Genomic DNA, 26,841 nt, shown 5'->3' on the forward strand with positions numbered 1-26,841 from the left:
TTTTACATTAAAATCGATAGAAAAATTTATTGACAAAAAACTTTATTGACAAAATTATACTTACGTTTGACACACATAATCTTATTCTAATTTTCCAATTTACATGATATAAAAAATTATTTATCTACAATATACATATGTTTACATTTTTTAGATTGATTAAATTTATAATAGATTAAATTTATAACATTTAATTAAGAGTAATATAAATAAAATAAAATGCAATACAGTCCGAGCATACATAACCGAAACAGCACGATTCTTTCTCTAACCGTAATTACGTAAACTCTTATTGAGAAAAAATTTCACGTAAAAGCATAATTCTCTATACTTTGTAATAATGCATTGAGAGTTTAGAGAACAGAAGCACAATGATAAGCAAGTATATATCTGAAGCTGAATAAGAAATGAACCGGAATAACATACATTGTGTCATAGTACACGAGTGCATTACCAGTTATTGCTATCAGTTACAGTTATTACCTCGACACAATGACTAGTGAACGATGGAAGAACGATATCGCATATGCGATGACCCCTTTCAAATTGTTAACATGGCACATTGGTGTCTGGCCGCTTCAAAATTATAATGTCTATTCTCTAATACGATGCTTTTTTGTCATTTGTTGCTTGGTACGCTTTTTTTTCAATTTTAGACGTTAGTGATCTTTTTCATGTGACAATATGAAGACATATGTAAAACTTCTATATTATGTCAATCTAAACAAAATTCTGATATCGCAAATACTTGAGCCTCTAAACAATAGACGTTTCATTATTGACAACGTTCAAATTTTTTTTTGGAAAATAATAATTTTCGCGTGGGTAGGCGAATATTGTGAGCTAAAAACAAATAATTGTTTTATAAAAGTTAAAACAAATTTTTATTCTTTTACAATTCGTGTTAGTTTATTTCTTTATTTGGGCTTATTGTTAGGGATAACGTAACCATTTTTGAGAAATTTTGTTGCTAGCATATGCTATATTCTTACTTATCATTTATTTTGTGATTTCTGTGCAAAACAATCTAGATCACAAAACAATATCACATACACAGACTCATACAGCACAGAACATTGCAGTTACATTGCAGTAGTGTTACAATTTTGCAAGTTGCAATGTAATATTTTTGAGACATTATTGGTGTAATTGTAATATTGAATGATAATGTTATAGCAACATTCCAAAAAACATTACAAACATAGTATTTGATAATTGCTGGTTCGTTCATGTACCGCTATGCGACGCATGTTGTGATATCTATCCCGCATTTAATTTCTAGTCATGATAATTATATAAAGCTTGCATATAGAGCGGCTAATAAGATTAAAGATATAATAACTATTTTTATAATTTTTTTAATTTATATGTTACCCCAACACAGGGTACTTAAACTGAAAACCGTTTTAATAATTTCCATTCCTATATAAAATCAAAATTTGATAATAATTTTCTAATATGCAATATATTTCAAATTTTAATAAATAAACTTTAAGAATACAAGGACATCCAAAAGAGATGAGAAAAAACTTGTATGCGTAAATCCACAATCTTTTTACATCCAGATATTTCGGATGCAAACAAATTATGAATTTACAATTGCAGCAAGTTTTTTCTTATCTGTCTTGGATATTCTCAAATAGTTCAGTAAAATAGTACCTGAAAATGGCAAAACGGATAGACAAGCCAATTTTTTCTTTTTTTTTAGTTTTGTAGCAAAAATATTTGCTACAATTTTTGTTTGAAAAATTTTTTAATAGCTGTTAAGGAAAAAAAGTTACAACCAAAAAAGTGCCGTCAATTAGGAGTTGAACATTTTCATTGACAATTATATTGCCTCCTGTTGATTCCTACAAAACTAAAAAAAAAGGAAAAAAATTTAACCAATAAAAGCCAAGATATCCAAACTTACTCCTATTTTGAAGATGGCCGCCTACGCGCAGAGAAATTTTTTGGAACTTTGTGAATTCGGACATCTCCTATGACCTCAGTAGGAACTCACCCTCAAAAAATTAGCATGTCTATCCGTTTTGTAAATATTTGGTGTTTTTGATGCTTATTTTACTGTACTAAAAATATATCTATTAAGCGTTTGAAGCGTTCTGCATATATTTGTAACGCGTTTCAATATTACAAATACATTGCACCGTAACATTTCTGTAATGTTACATTGTAATATTTCTAAGGGCGGACATTTCAACGTTGCCGCAAGCTTGCAGTAACATTGCAGAAACATTTCGCAACTTCCATGCAATATTACAATGCTTCAATGTAAAGTCTATGCAACATTTTTGCAATCTTTCGGTGCTGTATGGGGATTCTCAAATCTACTTCTTTTTAATTTTTATATTTATTTTTATACTTTGGCGCAAGCGAAACTATTTAAATATACAATTTTTGTAGTATTTTATTCTAAGCATCTATTTTTTAATAATTCTAACGCGCATAGAAGTAATTTTTTAAATATATATAATTATGTTAGTAGTATAGGGGCCACTATAGCGAGACAGGAATGTCTCCCCTTCACCCCTCTGATGCCGATCCCCTGCTGTGAGCCTGGGCCCCTTGTCCCTCTGCCTTGGTGCCTGAGGAAAAAAAAAGTGGGGACTCGTGGACATCCACAAGGCAATTTTTATGTATTTTTTTTTTTATTTTTTTTGGGCGAGTGGAAATACTCTGGCTGGATCCATCGATTTTCTGGTTTGAATCCTAGTGTGCTGGGCTAACTGAAACCTTATAAGAGTGAGAGTTAAATGGGGTATTTATGGAAAAGAGTAGATCTCTCTGACCCAAGGACCCAGCACTCTGATTGGCTCGCTATAGTGGCTGGCAGCTTGATTGGTTCCGGCGAGCTGAAAAAACGAAACAGAAAATAGTGCGAGAGAGAAAGCCGACAAGATGTCTGACGTATCAACAACCGGCAAAATAGCAATCATCGAAAACAGCGGAGTTGTCCATCTCCCTTCTTCTCTCCCTTGTGGAAAACCGAAAGATAGGTGACGTAGGATCCGACATCTCCCCGCGGCCACCCTTATGGAAAATCACAGCAGCACACGTGCTGCTGTGATTTGTCACCCACCTCCTTCTACCCTTTTTGCTGAAAAAAAAAGAGAAATCGGCTAGTGTGGAATAAATTAACTGATGGAGGTATACGAAATACATGCGTTTATGTACAGATACGTCTGTCCCAACAGTCGAGGCTCGCTACATATAGAATTTCCTTCGTTCAAAAAATGGATACTGTTTCCGTGAAAAGCGTTTGATAAGCTTCGACATAAAGCGATTCTTCCACTGAGAAAGCAGGTTGTAACGATCTACTAGGAATTTGCATGACATATAGAGAGAAGAAATTTATTTCATAATTTTTGAAATTAAAGGGATTTAATTTTCTATCACCATTAAATGCTTTATTATTGACAATATCGACTATTATTCTTTTTGAAAGTTGTCCAAGTATTACATTATCTAACGATTCAGCATAACACCACTATCGTGAATGTTTTAATCTCGACCCTCATGAGCGGATATTTGACTGTAACTTTACTCAGCATTCTTACGTGTGCGAGCAATAATCCGGCGCTTATTTTTGCTCTTCTCACAAGCAGATTCGCATTCAGTATATGAATTTTCGATGACAAACCGTTACTATCCATAAGACAGAACGAATCTTTCGAACGGACGAGTCTCAAAGGTATCTCTACCAGTTAATTAAAAATTTATCTTGATTGAAAACATCACAATGGAGATGTCCTATAAAATCTAGCGCTCGCGAATGTATTGTGCGCATCTCATGAGAACGGAATTTGATGTTTTTAATTCTACCGGTTCGTCCATTGCTTCGAGTATATCAGCATCCCATAGATATGATGTTAGATGGGAAGTTTTTGCGGGTGAAGAATAATTTAACATCGCCTCGATGTACGCGTAAGCGTTGATTGGCGGCGATACGAATTTTTGAGTGAAATACACGTCGATCTAATTGAAGATGGAATGAAGCAGATGATTTACAAGGCCTATAGTGACGGTGGAAGCCGTGGTATTGCTCGTTCCTGCAGTAAGTACCGTGGACCGCCTGATGTTTCTACGCGTACGCGAAGACTCAACATGGTGCGTGAGATCTAAATATTCTTCTCCGTGACTCGGGATGACGAATTCTATCGGAGAGTCGTCCGAGAGCGAAGTGACGGATTTGCAATTAATCCATTGCGAACTTTCAATATTAGTTTGCATAGGTGGCAAAAAGAAGAGATCGAGTTCACTTTTTAAACATTGTGCGAGAAAGTTATAGTGAGCGTGCGAGCGGGCGTGCTCCCAAAAAAAAGGACAAGCGCAAAATGAGACGGCCGACGGACAAACGCACCCGCGAGTATCGCAACGCGATTAAGTCTCGGACGATGCACACTATGTATGTGCACGACAGATTACGCGTGTCACACGCCTGTAATCGTGATTCGCACGCGGCGGATAAACAGCGATAAATCGTCTGTCTCGGAATAACTCCGGTAGTCACACAACGGCACTGAAATATGTCTATTTCTGTAAACGAGACCGAATCTTTATTTTCACTTGAACAGCGTACACGCGTCGAAGTACTCTGAGCGGAATGCGCCGCGCTCGATTGTCGGCTCACTTTTATACGGTCGTCGCCTTCTCGAAGGATCCAGAAGGTTCCAGAAATTTACTCACTTCCGCCGACAGTTTTTAGGTGACTTGTTTGTTACAATTTTATCTTAGATCCTTCGAAAAGGGCGACGATGTTTGTTGTTGTCGCACGTTTTTGCTCGGTCGCAGAAACGCTGCCTCGCATCGCGCGCGCGGCGATGACGCGGTCGCGCGGCGACAACATACGAGTTCAAGATTGCTGCAATCTTGAACAAACATTCACTCGAATGCATGTGAAAAAAGGACATATTTATTTAACGTAAATCTTTCTTTATCGTCTGTAATGTCAACGTTTTAAATTCAAATGATATACTCTGTCCTAGTTGATCTCTTATATCTATTTCGATTGTGGAAAAACACGATTGACGCAGGAGGATGTATTGAGCGTGTGAGAAATGCTTTATCTGAGAAGATGTAAACGAGTAATTATTTCCAACATCAATCGCAATTATTTGCAGAAGAGGAAATTGTACATCTTCGATAATATAAAGTTCGCAAATGTCATAATAAACAAAGAGTTTGTCAAGGATATCGCGTAACAAACTAGCAGGTTCGTCGGCTATTATTGCTCGATCGCATGGAAGTACTTAAAAGATGAAAAAATTTCAACATTGTTATAGATTCACGAAGATAAAACATTGGTTGTAGAGCTCTTATTTTCAATTTTATCATGTTTCTCATTCTCATTCTCTATATTAAACAATATATGAAACCTGGTTTCATTATAGAACCATAACGGCAAACGATCCACAATATCATTGAGCTTATTGTGCGCATCAAATCCGAGTATTCGGCAAAGTTTGTCGGAAAAATTTATATAATGAATCATATTACATTTCAATGTCGCAGGAAATTTTCATAGCAATTTTACGATCGAGAGTAGTGGTAAATTGCCAAACGATATATGAACCTACGGAATTAGCTAAGAAATTTATAGCTCTATAAGATCGTGCACACTTGAATAAATATCAGGCGGTATTTCGCTTTTACAGTCTCAATTTTCTTTTTTGAGGATTCTAATGAGAATTCTTCAAAATCGATGAATCTTATAATTTCATCACCGGATCGTATATGAAGAAAACTAGTCGGAAACTCCTTAGTGCTATTTCTCAACGACCGTGCAAATCTATATGCTGAGGTAATTCGGTGGTAAAACATGTAATTTTATTCTCCGGAAAAAAACGCATACTATTACTATTACGATTACTATTACTATTACTACAACTATTACTAGGAAGAATCATGTAAAATCCCACTTCCCTCATTTTTGATTCAAAGATTTTAAACTCAAAACGGATATCCAAAAGTCGAATTTTGAAGGATATCCTTGAACTAACTAGTAACTGCTTATTATTATCGCATCCTTTACTTCTTATCTAGCAATCGACGATAAATTCTTCCCCTTGCAAGTCTTTAATAACCGATGCTAATTCTTGTTCATAAAAAAAACCGTCTATAACTTCGTCCGCTAAATCACTTAGTTCGTATACGCGCAGTTTTCTCTATTCGAGAACACGGTGAATTAAAAATATTTCTTCGCTCCACTTTGCTTCGTATCCTTTCTCAAAGACTACTTTTGCTCTACTGACCCGTACAAAATCGCCCACTTATATTTAGTTTTTTGTGTACATCCACGATTTTTTTTCTGCTCGGCGTAATTCTATCGACGATTCATATTTTCACGTGCGACACGTGCATTTTCCCGCTTAACGACTACAGGCTGCATTTTTATGATGAAATGATACGTGTGATTGTAAGCGCAAACGATATCCTGCAAAACATCGATGTAACGGCGTATTTTTATGCTTAAAATAATGCCACATCCATTCCTTAAGCGTTTTATTGAATCATTCCACTATAGCTGCTTAATATCAGGATCTTTTTCTTTTAAGAAAATTTTGTACATGACGTGCAATAAATTCTTTATCTTTGTCGGTCTGCAGGTATACGGGTAAACGATTGTTGTTTCTCGAGAATATGCGTTGCTTTTACTACACAGATACCTGTTTTATCGCGTAAAGGTACTACCCAAACAGATTTACTAAGTATCGATAATCGTCAATAAGTATGAATAACCGTATATTAGCTTTTGAGATTACGAAGATCGATTAAATCAGCCTCCCATAAGTCATCGATATTTGTCACGTTATAATGTAAACGCGGAAATTTCGGTGTACCGGACGATGCAGCGTGTACGTATCTTGCGATTTAAGACAGTCGATGACTTCGTTACGTGTAAAATTCGGTTTAGCAGCTCGCGACAAATTGACCGTCGCTGAATATTCAGCATAATGCGAGGGATTGTAATAGAATTTTTCGAGTTTCATCATTCAAGTTTGCTCCAGTCCAGTAAACCTTTTCTTTTCTTTGCCGATGACAGCTCTACGTAACCTGTTAATGTTTTGTCGCTGTCGTCCTCATCGGCTGATATAAACGTCGTATCACCTTCGGTTTCGCTCGATTCGTGCACCTTACGCTTATACGAATTTGAGCGCGCGGATGAAATTTTCGGAGTGGAACTTCTACGCGATAACACGATTTTAATACGATTAGATCGTGTGACCGTATGTAATAAATCGCAATTTCCTATGAAATTGGAAGGTATGCCTATATCATGTAATAAACGAGCAAACTGAATTCTTCCGGTTGCTTTTACTGTTTTTCTCTCACGTATCGCATCATTTATAAGATCCGTGATATTCGAATCCATTATGACGTGCCCTATAGTTACGAGTTCTCGCCTATCTCAGCTAATCTTTGATCAATATATCAATCAAATATTTTAAGGACGCGCTTTATCGCGATAAGTTTTCGGTACGCTGCTGACTATTTCTTTAATCATTTCAGATGACTGCACGCGTTTTTTCCCGAAACTACTACTACTACTACTACTACCGCCACCATCACGCTCGCTACTGATTAAAGTTAACGTTTCCATAAGATCGTTATCGGCGTTAGCTAAATTCGTTTCTTTGTTCTGCTCGTCGTTATTGTCCACGTCGTTAGCCTGCGCATCATCGCGTAAACGCTTTTTTGCCTCGCGAACAAAGTGAAGATAACATTGAAGTATCTCTTTATACAATTTCCACCTTTTGTCCTCGTCGACAGGAGTCGCGAGATTCAAAATACGCCATATCTCCGCGTCAAATTGCGATAAAGATGTTCCCGGCGTCTGTACCAAATTATTATTAACATTTTCCGTATTTGATATTTCCATATTTTTCTTCGTTGGATTGTCAGATGATATAACAGACGACATTTCCGGTTGTATACGCTGCATTCTCTCGAGATTTTCAGAAATCAAAACCATTCTTTAACTCTCTCCATTATTCAAAGTTCTAATGTTAATACTTTTCTTTTTTATTTTTTTATTTTCCCGGAAAAGACACGTATAAACAGGATTGTATTTTTCTCTTTAGTCGCCGATAATCCGGGATAATATAGCACCAAGTATAAGGCCGATAAAATAAGGGAAAAAGTCGCTTCGCTGCACCAACAATTTTCTTTTAGCCTTCCAATTATTCTGTTTTGTCGCACGTCGTAGAATCATTTTATGTTTGGCTAAGTGCTTTTTATCGCTACATCGAAGCGGTACGTTTCCTTTGAGAGTATTGAAAATGCACTCTTGAATACACTTTACGAGCTTATTGTCGGCCGTACGTAAGAATGCTGTTCTTTCATTTCTTTTTCAAATGACACAGTTTTCAAAAGACATAAGTTTCTCTCACCGATAGAACGTCTAGCATTCTTTACTGCTTTATCCGATATCAAAGACGTCGAATTTTTATTACTCTTACCTTTTTTCACCATTACGCTGCAATTGCACGATTGACAAGTTGTGAACGCGAATATTGCCCTTTATACATCCCCACTTCTATTGTTCGATCTACGCGGTATGTATAAGCGTAATGCAGAGTTTCGTCGGGAAAGATACGTGCGAAAGCGATATTCGTCTGGAGTCGATTATTTCAAATCGAGCAATAAGTACCGTGAGGTCGATGTAGCATCGTAGTACGCTTCTTCCATAAATTTTGGATCTTTGGATATACTTGGCGCGCTAGATGACGAATTTGTGCACGATCGCATGGATTTTTGAAAAATACTATATAATTCGCGTTGAGAGATATGTCGTGTTGTCCGCGTACTTGATAAAAGAGATTTTGCGAAATGAGTATAACACTGAGATTCTTGTGATGATTTCCTTTTGTAAACAGATCTACAATAGCGTCGCACGACGATGATTCCCTCATATGATCGTCAATTATTATTAATTTTGGCGAGAGCGGATCATTGGAATAATCTTCCGATAACCCTTCGCGAAATTCGATTATATCTTTCTTCGATTTTATCAAAGTATTATTGATGTAACTTGCCTTTTCTCCTCTTTTTCTTCCTCTTCTTTTTCACTTGTGGTGTATTGTAAACACATTTTGCCTCTCTGCGTAATAAAAGAAAATTCTCTCGAATCAAACATCCGACGTGGCAGATAAATATCGAAGAAATGTTTTTACGAAAATTGTTTATCCACATCCTATAGGTCCGCAGACGATCGACGACCACGGATGTTTCCACTGTACGTCCATTTTGCGAAATGAACGATTTGGCATTTGCGTACGCTTTCATAAATATAAAAAAGTAGCAAATAATACTTAATAACGTAAAAATTATCTACATTCGAATATCTTTAATATTGCTCGTGTATATGAGGAATAATAAGCTTATCCGCGTTCTGGAGGCCCCACCGCGGCGGCCGCATGCTTGCGCTAGCGTTTCCGGTCCGCGTACGAGCGAAAAGTGTCGCGGCCAATTAACTGATAAGCAGCTGTGAAAATGACACATAAGCGTATTCACGAAAGTGATCTTGCATCAGCGTTTTTCGAGCACCGCGGCTTACGAGCTTATATGCGGTGCTCTGTGCTTATGCTAAAAATAAGATATTCGTCTAACGCTTGGCTATCGAACAATATTACTTTGCGTACTATTTAATAAAATGTTTTATATAAATAATAAAGAAGCGAGAGAGATGGGGTAAAAGAAAAATATATTGGGCCTTTTAAGGTTAAAAAACGTTCTATTTATTAAAAATAAAATTTTTATTTTCTTTTTTTATAAAATTAACAATTGCGCTTTAGTAAAATTATACGTACAATTTCATTAAAAACTAACGAAAATAATTCTTTGAATACAATATTAAAATATACGTCTAAAAATGATAAATTATTTATTTTTGTTCACACATCGTGTTCGATTTCTTGAAATATTCTGTAAGTTTTATGATTACGCAATCTATATAAGACGAGGGAAGTTTTAATTCTATTTTGTTAATTAGGTTTGTGGAGCAAATGTTGATGGTATCAGTAATGGAAATTAGTGTGCCAAATGAGCATCCATACATCTTGCAATATCTTCCAGGCCGATGAAAGTAGTTTCCTGCATCACGATGGCGACATTGTAAGTTTTTCGCTTCAACAGTGACTGCTCCTCCGCCTCGTTATTATTCGTTGGTTGTTTCGCATTTTCCTTATAGCTCACTATCATTGCTCTTGTTCCATAAGCCGATGGAAATATTGTTGATAATAATCGGACTTGGTTTGGTTTTTTGATTCTCACACAAATACTGCTTTATCTGCTCCATGTTGATTTAAAATTGCTGCCAGGTGTCGAGACATATACCATCTGCATAATTACCTGTTAATTTAACAATCGGCACAAAGCAATTTTTGCTCGTCGTCTACAATCCCACGTGAATCTTCTTAGTGTATGATGAATTAAAACTGTACGTCATCAATAATAATAAATATCTTCTTCTATCGATGACGGTATTGAGGTTCGATTTGTTAATAACATGTATAGATTTAACAAAATCGGTTAAACTTTTCTAATCACTAGATATTTTTTTCGTGGCGGCCATTTTTATCACTTTTTACTGAGAACTGAGCGAACACTGGTCACAACAATGACGAATTTTTTCTTGTACCGAAGCCAAAATGAAGATTTCGTATGAACAAACTCGAATGAATAAGGATTCGTGTTTTCTCAAGCTGCTTATACCTTATTACCAAAATATAAGGAAAAGTGAGAGAAAAGTTTGCGTATGCAACTAAATAACAGAAAAATCATGATTCTACATGTTCAAACTTGTTCAGCAAGCTAAAAGTTACACGAAAAAATATCTAGAAATTTCTAGACATTACGTTACAAGGGAAAAGTTTTCTAAACGTCGTAAATACAGTTGTAATAAATTATAAACATAAATAAAAATTTATTACCCATGGAATAAATTTTTATATCGTAAAAAGAAAAATTTTTATTTCACACAACTTCGTTTCTTCTATGAAATTATAAAAAGAAAAGTTTTTGCGACAAAACCATTACTGAAGCAGCAATATAACAAAACCGTCTGAACAATAAAACTAAAATAAATAATACTCGTGAATAACGTAATAAAAAAACATATCTTTGTTCACTTTTTTCTCAAGGAAAATGTAATTTTTTCAATGCTTCTTTGATTTTTTTCTGAAAGCTATTCTATGGGAGAAAGTGAAAGCTTTCAATCTTCCATAGGCATTTATTTTTTCAAAAAAGAGGGGATATGTATATAAATAAATTCTTCGAGACAGGGTAGAAAAAATTATTCCCGAGTTTTCCAACGTTTGAAGCAACGTGTACTGCTGTACAAAAAGTGCCTTCGCGTATTTTTCGTGAAAAGTTATATCGCTAGAGTGCGATTCTAAAAATATCGGAACTTAAAAATATATTACGCAAGTGCATAATTATAGGGGCAAATTTGTCACTCGCGAACAGTGAATGATATTTATCTTCACTGTCGGATGAATCATTGGAAATTAATTACGAGGTTTTCCGATCTTGCGTCTCCGCACGTTTCCGTCGGATACTGTACTAGCAGCATTGTACAAATTAGGTTATTTTAATGATTTTGACGAAATGTTACATATCGCGGGTGAGATAGTGGAAATGCGCGAGGCATTTAACCACGAGGAGGAGGATGCAGGAGAGCTTATAAGCTTTCTGCTAGCGAAGCATCGCGGAAATCGTTTGACAGGTAAGCAAAATGTTTTTATTACTTACTCTAGTACAATTGTAATGTAATCGAATATATGAGATGATGATAAATTTTAAAAATTATCTTAATTTATAGATTGGAACATTCAAGTAAGTACAAGAAGCTCCCGCTCAGGCACAGAAACGCAAGGCTGAAGAAGAGGCTCGAAACGGAGTCTTTGAGTAAGTTATTAAAAAAATAAAATATTAATTTTCAAAAACACGTTTTAACAAAAATAACGAAATTTTAAGAAAACAAAATTAATTTAGATATAATTTTTATTTTATTTATAATTAATTATTTCTTTTTCTTCGACAGTGCAGAGAGGCGGTGATTGGCGAAAAAAAAAGTACCGATTGAAGAACATGTGACGCAGTCTCAAAATAACGAGGAAAGAAGCGAAGAAATCAAGTCAGAAAATCGTGCTGCTAATCCTTCGCCAGTGACGGAGGAGGTTGAAGAGGAGGAAGGAGAGATGCCGCTCCAACGACAACAGGAACAACAGGTCGGTAATAATTTTAGCAACATAGATTTATTGGCGGAAAATACACGGCAATTAAGGAGATTCGGTATAATGGAGAGAGAAGCGAGTTTCGCGATATGACTAACTGCGCGCGCTAGTGTTACACGAGTAGTATAGGGGCCACTATAGTGAGACAGGAATGTCCCCCCTTTTCCCCCTTGACGCCAGCCCACCGCTGTGATTCCTTCCCCCCCTGTCCCCCTGGGCAGGTACCTGAGAAAAAAAGAGTGGGGACTCGTGGACGTCCACGAGGCGATTTTTTAATTTTAAAATTTTTTTAAGAGTGGGGGGAGTCGTGGACGTGCACAAGGCAGTTTTTTTTATTTTTTATTTTTTCCTGGGCTGGAAATACTCGGGCTGGAACCTGGGTCCTCTGCTTTTCTGGTCGGGGTCCTAGTGCGGTGGGCTAACTAAAATCTTACAAGAGTGAGAGTTAGATGGGGCATTTAAGCGAAGAGTAGGTCTCTCCGGCCCGGCGACCGAGCGCTCCGATTGGTTTGTCCTATAGTGGCCGGCTGTTTGATTGGTTCCGACGAGCTGGAAAAACGAGAGAGAAAATAGAGTGAGAGAGAGAGAGAGAGAGAGAGAAAGTCGACAAGATGTCCGTCAGCATGTCGTGTCAGCAGCCGGTAAAATATCGGGCGCCGAAGACAGCAGAGATGTCCCATTGCGTTTCCCTCCTCCTCCTCCTCCTCCTCCTTCTCCCCAGCCCTGTGGAAAATCGAAAAATATCGCATGACATACGGCATCTCTCGCCTTCGACCGTCCTTACGGAAAAACTTCGAACTGCAGCGAGCGCATCGTCCGTGTCTTTCCTTCTTGCTGAAAAAAGAAAAATCGTCTAGTGCGGAATTATCAGATATCAAGGTATACGAACGAAATACGAAGCGTTCATGATCGGACATAATTGTCCGCGCCGGTCGAGTCATGCAACGCAGGTAGACGCGATGTCGTCATCGGAGACGATACGCTATCGGAGATTGAAAGAGCTATGGCGCCGCAGAGTCTAGGAAGGAAAGAAGGAAGGAGAGAAAAGGAAAAAATTGAACGTTTTCAGGTAATATTTAAAATTAATATTTTAACATTTACATTAAATTTAACATTTTTATTTACGCTACAGAAATGTTTTGTACAATTTTCTTACATTTAAATATAATATTTATAACATTTACAAAAAAGTGTTAACTCTTAATGGATGGAAAATATGGGAATTCGTTGTTTTTTCAATTATTTAGCTGCATATTTTTCCCCCTCTTTTCCTTATATTTCAGTATATAAGTAAGGCAAGAAAACGTGGAACTTTATTCATTTGAGTTTGCTCGAAATCTTCATTTCGGCTTCGGTACAAGTATTCGTCGTTGTTGTGACCAGTGTTCAACTAGTTCTCGGTAAAAAAGTGATAAAAATGGCCGCCACAAAAAAAGTATCCAGTGAACGGAAAAAGCTAACCGATTTTGTTAAATCTACTCACGTTTGTGATATTAACAAATCGGGCCTCAAGACCGACTTCGATAGAAGAAACGATCAGCGATATTTATTATTATCGACGACGTACGGACTTAACGCATCGTATACTAAGAAGATTCACGTGGGATTGCAGGCGACGAGCGAAAATTGCTTTGTACCGATTGTAAAATTAACAGGCAAGTATGCAGATGGAATATGTCTCGACACCGACACCTGGCAGCAATTTCAAATCAGCATGGAGCAGATGAAGCAATATTTATGCGAGAATCAAAAATCCAAACCAAGTCCGATTATTATCAACAATATTTCCATTGGCTTCACAACCGCTTACGGAACAAGGGCAGTGATAGTGAGTTATAAGGAAAATGCGGGACAACCGGCGAATAATAACGAGACGGAGGAGCAGCCCCCGTTGAAGAAGCAAAAAACGTACAGCGTCGCCATTGTGATGCAGAAAACTACTTTTGTCGGCCTGGAAGATATCGCAAGATGTGTGGACGTTCATTTGGCACGGTTAATTCCCATTACCGACACCGCCAACGCGTGCTCCAAATACCTGATTAACGAAGTAGAATTAAAACTTCCCTCGTCTTACATAGATTGTGAAATTATAAAACTTACAGTTAGAGGTAATTTTGAAGAAATCGAGCGTGATGTACGAACACAAATAAATAATTTATCATTTTTAGACGTATATTTTAATATTGTATTCGAAGAATTGCTTTCGCTAGGTTTTAATGAAATTGTACGTATAATTTTACTAAAGCGCAATTGTTAGTTTTATAAAAAAGAAAAAATTTATTTTCAATAAATAGAATGTTTTACCTTAAAAAACTTAAATATATTTTCTTTTACCCCACTTATTTCCTATCAATCACCCCTCCCCTCTTCCTCGCTTCTTTACTATTAACATAAAAATTTTTATCGCATAGTAATATTGCACGATAGCCGCGCGTTAGACGAACATCTTATTTTTAGCATAAGCATGCATAGAGCACCGCGTACAAGCTCGTAAGCCGCGGTGCTCAAAAAACGCTGACGCGAGCTCACCTCCGCGAATACGCTTACTCGCGTCGATTCCGCGGCTGCTTATCAGCTAATTGTCCGCGGTACTTTTCGCTCGTGCGCCGACCGGAAACGCTAGCGCGAGCATGCGGCCGCCGCGGTGGGGCCCCCGGAGCGCGGATAGCTTATTATTCCTCGCATACACGAGCAATATTAAAGCAATATTCGGATGTACATATTTTTTACGTAACATTAAGTATCATCGGCTACTTGAAAAAATCAAACAATTTAAGTAAAAATCTCACATTTATTTTTATAATTATTTTTCAAATAATTAAAATATGACACTACTGTATTTTTTATAACATTACAATTTGAATTACATTATTAAACGTAACAGCGCATAGCATACAATGTTTCATTTGTTTCTTTTTTTGCAAAGAAAAATTTTACGAAATAACCGTACAATTAAACGATCGTTATGTTCGCAATCTTCGGTAAAAAGACTAAGAAATCGATTAAGATCATAACCATTGCACATATAATATAAAAATACGCAACTATAGTGTCCGCATGTTTGCGAAAAAATTCCTTGCAATTGTCGAGTATTCCAGTGATGAATAATGGAGTTTCGGCGGAGACGAAGGAGAAATCCAGGGTGCAAGGGGGATATTCCGTAGCTGTCAAAGTAGGTGGCTGTGCCATGCTCATCGAGGAAGAAGGCGACCCAATGTTCTCCAGGTCGATTGTGCTCGTCTGTATTAGCGACGATAGCTGTCGACCGTGTCCACACCCTCGGGACTCTGTCGGCAGGATAAACTCCCGCGTGTCTGGCATTGATGTGTCGTAATGCTTGTAAAATTTCGCGTGAGTTCATTTTTTTGATTCGACGGCAAGCGTACGAGTGGTATTATATATTCGATAACTTCAGTATTTACCTCTTTCGGTTTCTCGTTTTGATCATCTTGTATCGCCGAGTCTTCAATGCCTGCTTGCACGGAGATAGTAGTTGTTTCGATTTTGTTCTTGTCCATCATCGACGATAATTCAAATTTTTTTTTCTTCTTCTTCTTCCTTTTTTCTTCTTTAATCGGGCTCAAAAAATTTTCTTTTTTCTCTATTTCGCTATTTGACAGCGTTTTAATATTTTCATTTATGATATAAGAAATATCATCTGCATTACTGATTTCCTCGTTTTTGTCATAGGATATTTCACATTTATCCGGAGTGTGACAAGTTGGAGTACTATTGTTCCTAATGCCGTCGACGAAATTATTTTGCTCGAGTATCCAACATTTTAATTTGTTCGCGTTGCGTAATGCACAATGAAAGATTCCGAATTTTCGAAATCCGTGATAACCACAATATCGTCCGCGCTCTTCTCTCGACGTTAGATTTTTAAATGCAGGGGAAATATCTTCCAAATTATATATATCTCTGGAGAGTAAATTTCTCAAATAGCTTGCTTTTTCACATCCTCTGACATAAATATAGCGGGCATGTCTTGTTATTTCGCGTAGATGCGTTGTAAAATATTTCGGATTAGCTTCGCCGTCGAACCATTCAATACCATGATAATTTCGCGTGAGCCAATTATTTTGTCGTCTTACATTTTCCGGTAATTCGCCAAACGAATGCGGGGGCATCATAATCCAATGTCCTACAATTGGCGCGTCAACGGCGACAACGGCAACTTTTTTAGGGATAAATTTCTCGCGAGCATCACGGAAACCCTGTATGTCGACGATTATATCCATAATGCGAAAACCTGTGTGCTCTGGATAGCTAGTTTTAAACTCTTCGCGAAGCGTCGATACTCGTGTCTCGAATGAAACTGAAATCTTTTTTACCGTACTGCATGTTTTTTGATACGTAGCACGTTGATGTTTGCGATTTTGATCGCTTGTGGTGGGGGAAAATTGGGAGAAAATTTTTTGAGTATTACATTATAGAGAACGACGGAAATCTAACCGGCAAAATCGACAATGACTTGCCGGGATGAGTCAATTTCTATGACATTATCAAACTCTGCGTAAATAATACAGTTAACGGTCTCGGTGAGTGCCTTCTCAAATCGCACTTCTAATCGTAAACTACCATGTTTCACAAGATTCCAATGTCCTGCATAATTAGCCGATAAGTCGGGCGTAAGATCAAAAGCGAATAGCGTATAGCCCTTTGAATAATCATCTCTGCTTATAGAATTTCCTTCATTCAAAAAATGAATACCTGTTCCCGTGAAGAGCGTTTGATAAGCCTCGACGTAAAGCGATTCTTCTGTCGAGAAAGCGGGTTGTAACGGTCTACTGGGAATTTGCATGCCGTCGACGTACAGCGAGAAGAAATTTATTCCGTAATTTTTGAAATTAAACGGATTTAATTTTCTATCGCCGTTAAATGCTTTATTATTGACAAAACCGACTATTATTCTTTTCGGAAGTTGACCAAGTATTACATTATCTAACGATTCGCCCACAACACCGCTATGGATCGTGAATGTTTTAACCTCGACCCTCGTGAGCGGATATTTGGCCGTAACTTTACTCAGCATTCTTGCATGTGCGAGCAATAATCCGGCGCTTATCTTCGCTCTTCTCACTAGCAGACTCGCATCCAGTATATGAATTTTCGACGACGCACCGTTACTATCCATAAGACAGAACGAATCTTTCGAACGAACGAGCCTCAAACGTACTTCTACACCGTTAATTAAAAATTTGTCCTGATTGAAAACATCACAATGGAGATGGCCTATAAGATCTAGAGCCCGTCCTCCTCGTATGTAATGAGCGCGTCTCACGAGAGCGGAATTTGCCGTTTTTGATTCCACCGGTTCGTCCATTCGTCCGGGAGTATCCGCGTCCCATAGACATGAGGTTAGATGGGAAGTTTTGCCGGTGAAGAATAATTTAACAACGCCTCGATGTAGGCGCGGTACGCGTAAGCGTTGTTTGGCGGCGATACGAGCTTTTGATTGAAATACACGTCGATCTGATTGAAGATGGAATGAAGTAAATGATTTACGGGGCCTACATTGTCCGTCGTTGCGCTGCCGCCTACGCCCGTAACGTGTCCTGTGGAATCGCCTGACGTTTCTACGCGTACGCGAAGACTCAGCATGGTGTGCGTGAGATCTAAATATTCTTCTCCGTGACCGGGAATGACGAATTCTATCGGCGAGTCGTCCGAGAGCGAAGTCACGGGTTTGTAATGAATCCATTGTGAACTCTCGATACTAGTTTGCGTGGGTGGTAAGGAGAAGAGGTCGAGTTCACTCTTTAAACACTCGCTCGAATGCGTATGAAGAAAGGACATGTCTTTTAATTAGCGTAAATTTTACTTTCTCGTCGCTGTAATTTCCGCTTTCAAAGATTATATTTATACGAGCGTTTAAGAAAATATGTCGGATACGGTGCGCTTTTTACCGATTTTACGGCGTTTCGTGGATGTCTTAAGCCTTTTCACTGCTTTTTTCCTCCCCCTCCTCTTATTGCCCGCCGACCGCGTATTGGTTTTTTTCTTTCCGCGAGTCTTGATCTTCGACGAATTTTTCTTATACGTCCCGCGACGTTTACGCGATCCCGCAGATTTAGCGATGCACGTATTGAGCCCGACGAAAGGAAACTGAGCTACATGCATTTTCGCATCCGTCTTATATCCCGAACCTTTCATTAGACTGCTTATTTTTTCTTTAGCTTTTCTCTTAAGATTGTCGCGCGATTCTTCGAATCGATGTTTGGCCGCTACCTTAAACGGCATATTATTTTCAACATCGTCGATTATATTAACGCCGGCGCGTAAAGCTTCTTTCCCCACAGCCCGTACGCCTCTACTTAAATAGGGTAGTACGCGTCTGAATAATCCTCCGAGAAAACTGCCGATGCCATGACCGCGTTGATAGGACGAACCAACGAAAACTCGCGGAATTCCGCCACCCCAACTACCACCATTTTGTAATTCGTCGTGATACATCGAATAATAATCCATTAACGTTCGAAATTTTTTTCTTCCGTTGTCGTGGATATAAATTTTTTTGTAATATTTACTCGATACGTCTAAAGTGCAATGTCACCGTTAACGTTCCAAATTCGAATGGTATACTCTGCCCCAGCTGATCTCTTATATCTATTTCTATTGTACGAAAGCACGTTTGACACAGGGCTATGTATTTCGCGGGTGAGAAATGCTTTATCTGCGTGGATGCAAACGCGTAATCGTTTCGAGCATCGTGTGTGACTATTCGCAGAAGAGGAAATTGTACATCGCCCGTAATATAAGGTTCACAAATATCGCAAAGAGTTTGTCGGGAATACCTCGCAACAAACTAGCCGGTTCGTCGGCTATTATCATGCGGATGTGTGGGAGTACAAAAAATAGCAAATAATAAACTTCATCGTAAACCCATTCGGGTAAAACGTCAGATAGAACGGAACTACTTTCTAGTTTAATGAGTTCATTCGTATTTTTGTTTACATCGATGCCGATTTCATTGTAAAACCATGTTGGAAATGTTAGTGGAATAGGATCGCTATCGAGCTGAATCAGATCTCTATGCTTAACACGCGTGTCAAAACCGAGTATTCGTTGAAGTTTGTCGGAGAAATTTACATAATGAGTTATAGCGCATTTCTCTTCTTCACAGGAAAGTTTCATAACAATTTTACCACCAATGACAGTCTCAAATCGCCAAACGATATGCGAAGCCACGGATTCGGCTGTATAATTCACAGCCTCTATAATATCTCGCACGGTCGAGTAAATACCCGAAGGTACTTGCGCTTTCATAGCGTTAATTGTCTTATCGCGCTCTGTAATATCGATGAATCTCATTAATCCTTCTCCGGGCCGTATATGTAAAAAACTACACGGAAATTGAATCTCCGTGAGCGCTACTTCCCACCGTCCGTGCAAATCTACACGCTGAGGTAATTCGGTGGTGAAACAAGTGGTTTTATTCTCCGGAAAGTAGCGCATGCTGCTATTGCTCGGAAGAACCATATAAAATTCATCCTCCCTCATTTTTATCCAAAATCTTTAAGCTCTCAGCGGGTATCCAAGAATCGAATTTTGAAGGATATCCTTGCCAGCTAACTAATAATTGTTTTTTATTTCCACGACCCTTGCTTTTTATCACACGCTCGACGATAAATTCTTCCCCTGCAAGTCTTTAATAACCGGCGCTAATTCTTGTTCGTAAAAAAACCCGTCTATAACTTCACCCGCTAAATCGCTTAGTTCGTATACGCGTGGTTTTCTCCATTCGAGAACACGGTGAATTCGAAATATTTCTTCGCTCCACTTTGCCTCGTATCCTTTCTCAAAGGCTACTTTTGCTCTACTGACCCGTACAAAATCACCCACGTTATATTTAGCCTTTTGTCTACGACCGCGATTCTTTTTCTGCTCGATGTCATTCCATCGACGAATCATATTTTCACGCGCTACACGTGCATTTTCTCGCGTAACGACTGCAGGCTGCATTTTGATGGTGGAGTGACGAGTGTGATTGTAAGCGCGAACGATATCCTGCAAAACATCTATGTAACGCCTCGTATTTTTATGTGTAAAATAACGCCACATCCGTTCCTTGAGCGTTCTATTAAATCGTTCCACTATAGCTGCTTTGATATCGGGATTACGCGTTACGCGAAAATAAATATCTTTTTCTTTTAAGAAATTTTGTACATGACGAGCGATAAATTCTTTACCTTTGTCGGTTTGCAGGTATACGGGTAAACGGTCATTGTTTCTCGAGAATATGCGTTGAAAGGCTTTTACTACACAGCTACCTGTCTTATCACGTAAAGGTTCTACCCAAACAAATTTACTAAGGGCGTCGATAACCGTCAATAAATATGAATAGCCGTCATTGTAGCTTTTAAGATTACGTAGATCGATCAAATCAGCCTCCCATAAGTCATCGATGTTTGTCACATTTTAATGTAAACGAGGAAATTTTCGGCGCACTGGACGATGCAGCGTGTACGCATCTTGCGATTTAAGCCAGTCGATGACTTCGTTACGCGTGAAATTCGGTTTAGCAGCTCGCGACAAATTGGCCGTCGCTGAATATCCAGCATAATGCGAGGGATTGTAATAGAATTTTTCGAGTTCCATCATTCGAGTTTGCTCCAGTCGAGTAAACTTTTCTCTTCTTTGTCGGCGACAGCTCTACGTAACCTGTTAATGTTTTGTCACCCTCGTCCTCGCCAGCCGATATAAACGCCGTATCACCTTCGATTTCGCTAGATTCACCTTACGTCTACACGACTTTGAGCGCGCTAATGAAGTTTTCGGAGTGGAATTTCCACGCGGTAACGTGTTTTTAATACGACGAGATCGTGCGGCCGTATGTAATAAATCGCGATTTCCAATGAGATTGGAAGGTGTGCCTATGTCATGTAATAAACGTGCAAATTGAATTCTTCCGGTTGCTTTTACTGTTTTCCTTTCGCGTATCGCATCATTTATAAGTTCGGTGATATTCGAATCCATTATGACGTCACCGTCTATAGTTACGAGTCCTCGCCTATCCCAGCTAATCTTCGATGGAGGAATATCGATCAAATATTTTAATAGGGCGCGCGCTTTATCGCGATAAGTTTTCGGTACGTTGCTGACTATTTCTTTAATCATTTCAGCCGATTGTACGCGTTTTTTTCCGAAACTACTACTACTATCGACGCCATCGCCACGCACGCTATCTATTAAATTTGACGTTTCCATAAGCTCATTATCATCGGCGTCATCTAAATTCGTTTCTTCGTTCTGCTCGACGTTATCGTCCTCTTCGTTAGCCCGTGTATTATCGCGTAAACGTTTTTCTGCCTCGCGAACAAAGTGAAGATAACGTTGAAGTACTTCTTTATACAATTTCCATTTTTTGTCCTCATCTATAGGAGTTGCGAGATTCAAAATACGCCACATCTCAGCGTCAAGTCGCGACAAAGGTGTTCCCGGTGTCCGTACCGTATTATTATTAACATTTTCCGTATTTGATATTTTCATATTTTTCTTCGTCGGATTGTCAGTTGGTATAACGGATGACACTTCCGGTTGCATACGCTGCATTCTCTCGAGATTTTCGGTAGAAATCAAAACCATTTTTTTAGCTCTCTCCATTATTCAAAGTTCTATTGATAATTTGTATCTTTTTTATTTTTCCGGAAAAACACGATATAGACAGGAATTTTTCTCTTTAGTCACCGATAATCCTCGATAATACAGCTGTAAGTATAGGGCCGATAAGATATGGTAAAAACCCACCTCGTTGTATCAACAATTTTCTTTTAGCCTTCCAATTACCCTCTTTTGCCGCTACACGCCGTAAAATCGTTTTATGTTTGCCTAAATGCTTCTTATCGCTACAACGAAGCGGCACGTTGCCTTTGAGTGTATTGAAAATGCATTCTTGAATACACTTTACGAGATTAATATCGGCCGTACGTAAGAATGCTGTTCTTTGATTTTTTTTTCAAATGACACAAAGTTTTCAAAAGACATAAGTTTCTCTCACCGATAGAGCGTCTAGCATTCTTTATTGCTTTATCCGATGTCGAAGACGTCGAATTTTTATTACTCGCGTCTTTTTTCACCATTACGCTGCAATTACACGACTGACAAGCTGCGAACGCGAATATTATCCTTTATACACCCCCTCCACTTTTATTATTCGATCTACGCGGAATGTAAGCGTAATGCAGAGTATCGTTGGGAAAGATACACGTGCGAAAACGATATTCGTCTGGAGTCGATTGTTTCAAATCGAGCAATAAATACCCGTGAGGTCTCGATGTAGCGTCGTAGTACGCTTCTTCCATAAATTTTGGATCATCGGGATATACATGGCGCTCTAGATGACGAATCTGTGCGCGATCGCGTGGATTTTTAAAAACTACTATATAATTTGCGTTCAGAGATATGTCGCGTTGTCCACGTCCTTGATGAAAGAGATTTTGCGAGATGAGTATAACACTGAGATTCTTATGATGGCTTCCTTTGGTAAATAGATCTACGATAGCGTCGCACGACGATGATTCTCTCATAAGATCGTCAATTATTATTAATTTTGGCGAGAGCGGATCGTTGGAATAATCTTCCGGACGCGGTAATCCTTCGCGAAATTCAATTATATTTTTCTTCGATTTTATCAAAACATTATTAACGTAATCCGTCTTTCGTGCTCTTTCCTCCTCCTCCTCCTCCTCCTCTTCTTTTGACGCACTTGCGGCGTACTGTAAACGCTGATACGCGTCTTGCCATTCTGCGTAATAAAATAAAATTCTCTCGAATCTAACATCGGACATGACGGATAAATATTGAAGAAACGTTTTTACGAAAATTGTTTTTCCACATCCCGTAGGACCGCAGACGATCGACGTCCACGGATGTTTCCACCGTACGTCCATTTTGCGAAATGAACGATTTGGCATTTGCGCGCGCTTTCATAAATATAAAAAGTAGCCGATGATACTTAATGTTACGTAAAAATATGTACATTCGAATATTGCTTTAATATTGCTCGTGTATGCGAGGAATAATAAGCTTATCCGCGCTCCGGGGCCCCACCGCGGCGGCCGCATGCTCGCGCTAGCGTTTCCGGTCGGCGAACGAGCGAAAAGTACCGCGGCCAATTAGCTGATAAGCAGCCGCGGAATCGACGCGAGTAAGCGTATTCGCGGAGGTGAGCTCGCGTCAGCTTTTTTGAGCACCGCGGCTTACGAGCTTGTACGCGGTGCTCTATGCATGCTTATGCTAAAAATAAGATGTTCGTCTAACGCGCGGCTATCGTGCAATATTACTATGCGATAAAATTTTTTATGTTAATAGTAAAGAAGCGAGGAAGAGGGGTGATTGATAGGAAAGAAGTGGGGTAAAAGAAAATATATTTAAGTTTTTAAGGTTAAAACATTCTATTTATTGAAAATAAAATTTTTCTTTTTATAAAACTAACAATTGCGCTTTAGTAAAATTATACGTACAATTTCATTAAAACCTAGCGAAAGCAATTCTTCGAATACAATATTAAAATATACGTCTAAAAATGGTAAATTATTTATTTGTGTTCGTACATCGCGCTCGATTTCTTCAAAATTACCTCTAACTGTAAGTTTTATAATTTCACAATCTATGTAAGACGAGGGAAGTTTTAATTCTACTTCGTTAATCAGGTATTTGGAGCACGCGTTGACGGTGTCGGTAATGAGAATTAATCGTGCCAAATGAGCGTCCACACATCTTGCGATATCTTCCAGGCCGACAAAAGTAGTTTTCTGCATCACAATGGCGACGCTGTACGTTTTTGCTTCTTCAACGGGGCTGCTCCTCCGTCTCGTTATTATTCGCCGGTTGTCCCTCATTTTCCTTATAGCTCACTATCACTGCCCTTGTTCCGTAAGCGGTTGTGAAGCCGATGGAAATATTGTTGATAATAATCGGACTTGGTTTGGATTTTTGATTCTCGCACAAATACTGCTTCATCTGCTCCATGCTGATTTGAAATTGCTGCCAGGTGTCGGTGTCGAGACATATTCCATCTGCATAATTGCCTGTTAATTTTACAATCGGTACAAAGCAATTTTCGCTCGTCGCCTGCAATCCCACGTGAATCTTCTTAGTATACGATGCGTTAAGCCCGTACGTCGTCGATAATAATAAATATCGCTGATCGTTTCTTCTATCGAAGTCGGTCTTGAGGCCCGATTTGTTAATATCACAAACGTGAGTAGATTTAACAAAATCGGTTAGCTTTTTCCGTTCACTGGATACTTTTTTTGTGGCGGCCATTTTATCACTTTTTTACCGAGAACTAGTTGAACACTGGTCACAACAACGACGAATACTTGTACCGAAGCCGAAATGAAGATTTCGAGCAAACTCAAATGAATAAAGTTCCACGTTTTCTTGCCTTACTTATATACTGAAATATAAGGAAAAGAGGGGAAAAATATGCAGCTAAATAATTGAAAAACAACGAATTCCCATATTTTCCATCCATTAAGAGTTAACATCTTTTTGTAAATGTTATAAATATTATATTTAAATGTAAGAAAATTGTACAAAACATTTCTGTAGCGTAAATAAAAATGTTAAATTTAATGTAAATGTTAAAATATTAATTTTAAATATTACCTGAAAACGTTCAATTTTTTCCTTTTCTCTCCTTCCTTCTTTCCTTCCTAGACTCTGCGGCGCCATAGCTCTTTCAATCTCCGATAGCGTATCGTCTCCGATGACGACATCGCGTCTACCTGCGTTGCATGACTCGACCGGCGCGGACAATTATGTCCGATCATGAACGCTTCGTATTTCGTTCGTATACCTTGATATCTGATAATTCCGCACTAGACGATTTTTCTTTTTTCAGCAAGAAGGAAAGACACGGACGATGCGCTCGCTGCAGTTCGAAGTTTTTCCGTAAGGACGGTCGAAGGCGAGAGATGCCGTATGTCATGCGATATTTTTCGATTTTCCACAGGGCTGGGGAGAAGGAGGAGGAGGAGGAGGAGGAGGGAAACGCAATGGGACATCTCTGCTGTCTTCGGCGCCCGATATTTTACCGGCTGCTGACACGACATGCTGACGGACATCTTGTCGACTTTCTCTCTCTCTCTCTCTCTCTCACTCTATTTTCTCTCTCGTTTTTCCAGCTCGTCGGAACCAATCAAACAGCCGGCCACTATAGGACAAACCAATCGGAGCGCTCGGTCGCCGGGCCGGAGAGACCTACTCTTCGCTTAAATGCCCCATCTAACTCTCACTCTTGTAAGATTTTAGTTAGCCCACCGCACTAGGACCCCGACCAGAAAAGCAGAGGACCCAGGTTCCAGCCCGAGTATTTCCAGCCCAGGAAAAAATAAAAAATAAAAAAAACTGCCTTGTGCACGTCCACGACTCCCCCCACTCTTAAAAAAATTTTAAAATTAAAAAATCGCCTCGTGGACGTCCACGAGTCCCCACTCTTTTTTTCTCAGGTACCTGCCCAGGGGGACAGGGGGGGAAGGAATCACAGCGGTGGGCTGGCGTCAAGGGGGAAAAGGGGGGACATTCCTGTCTCACTATAGTGGCCCCTATACTACTTACACGGATATACAGATATTTATCGTGCATTAGAAAATGCATTTCGCGAAATTCACGCGTATGTGCTAAATACGTGTCAGCCAGGCGATTATGTAGGGCTATTCTTTCATTCGCCAAATTTAGCACATGGATCCGCGGGTATATCGTTTCACCCTGCGCGCGACTTAACATACGAGGATATTTGGAGAGTCGTAAGTTCGATAACTTAGAGTGGCGGGAATCTCGATATTGCGGAACATTTCGATATTTGCGTTCTCAATGTCTCGGTTCCTTTGGGTCACAATTGCGTTAAATTAATTTACGAAGACGTTGTAAAGCTCGATAATAACAATTAAAAATTCGGATAATTTATGTTTTCCGCATTATGTTTTCCACGTAGTAGCTCGAGTTTATTGTGAACGCGATAATTTACGAAAAATGGAATACTATAAGACATACACAATCCCTGCTTCAGCGCGGGCTGGCAATATAATTGGTTAAGAATGCCGGTGTTACGATAACTGAGGAAGGTTGCAAAAATCGAGCGCTTTCAACGATATCTCGCAGTTGATAATATTGCGATTGTAGTTTATAACTTCGCTACTTTTGGTCGTGATGTGAAACCAATGTACGACGGATATTTATTATATCGCGATATTTATTTCTCTCGAACGTAAACCCATGCTACGTCTAAATATAATATATTATGCGTTTATGGCATTATAACCCCATTGTAAATTTAAATACCGCTGCAGGTTGTAGAAATGATTGCGAGCCATGCAATATAGGTTATCAGAACGATAAAACGAATCATCGTTGTCCGACTAAATGTCCGCGTTGTTTCACCGTACTACTATGTAAATAGTCAGATGCGAAAATTATAAAATGCAGCGCGTGTAAACAGGCATTTTTCGGTAAGGTGTGCTTCGAGTGTCATCGTAGCATAAAATCGTACGACGATAAATCATCCGAAAGTATTTGCAATGTCGTATGATTTTGCGACGGATGTGGCCATATCGTTAAATTTAGCACGAAACATGAATGCGGTGTTTCTTACTGCAAA

At 38.8% G+C, this 26,841-nt stretch overlaps 1 protein-coding gene across 1 annotated transcript in view; it reads left to right on the top strand.

Moving 5' to 3' along the window:
* The first annotated feature begins 492 nt into the window (after positions 1-492).
* The window catches only part of LOC126857745 (uncharacterized), a 43,401-nt gene continuing 17,052 nt past the window's right edge, over positions 493-26,841 (top strand). The window contains exon 1 of the mRNA XM_050607465.1: positions 493-633. Within this exon, the coding sequence (XP_050463422.1) occupies positions 493-633 (141 nt within the window). The remainder of the gene's footprint in view (positions 634-26,841) is intronic.

This window comes from Cataglyphis hispanica, chromosome 22 (genome assembly GCF_021464435.1).
Source record: "Cataglyphis hispanica isolate Lineage 1 chromosome 22, ULB_Chis1_1.0, whole genome shotgun sequence".
Classification (NCBI taxonomy): Eukaryota; Metazoa; Arthropoda; class Insecta; order Hymenoptera; family Formicidae; genus Cataglyphis; species Cataglyphis hispanica.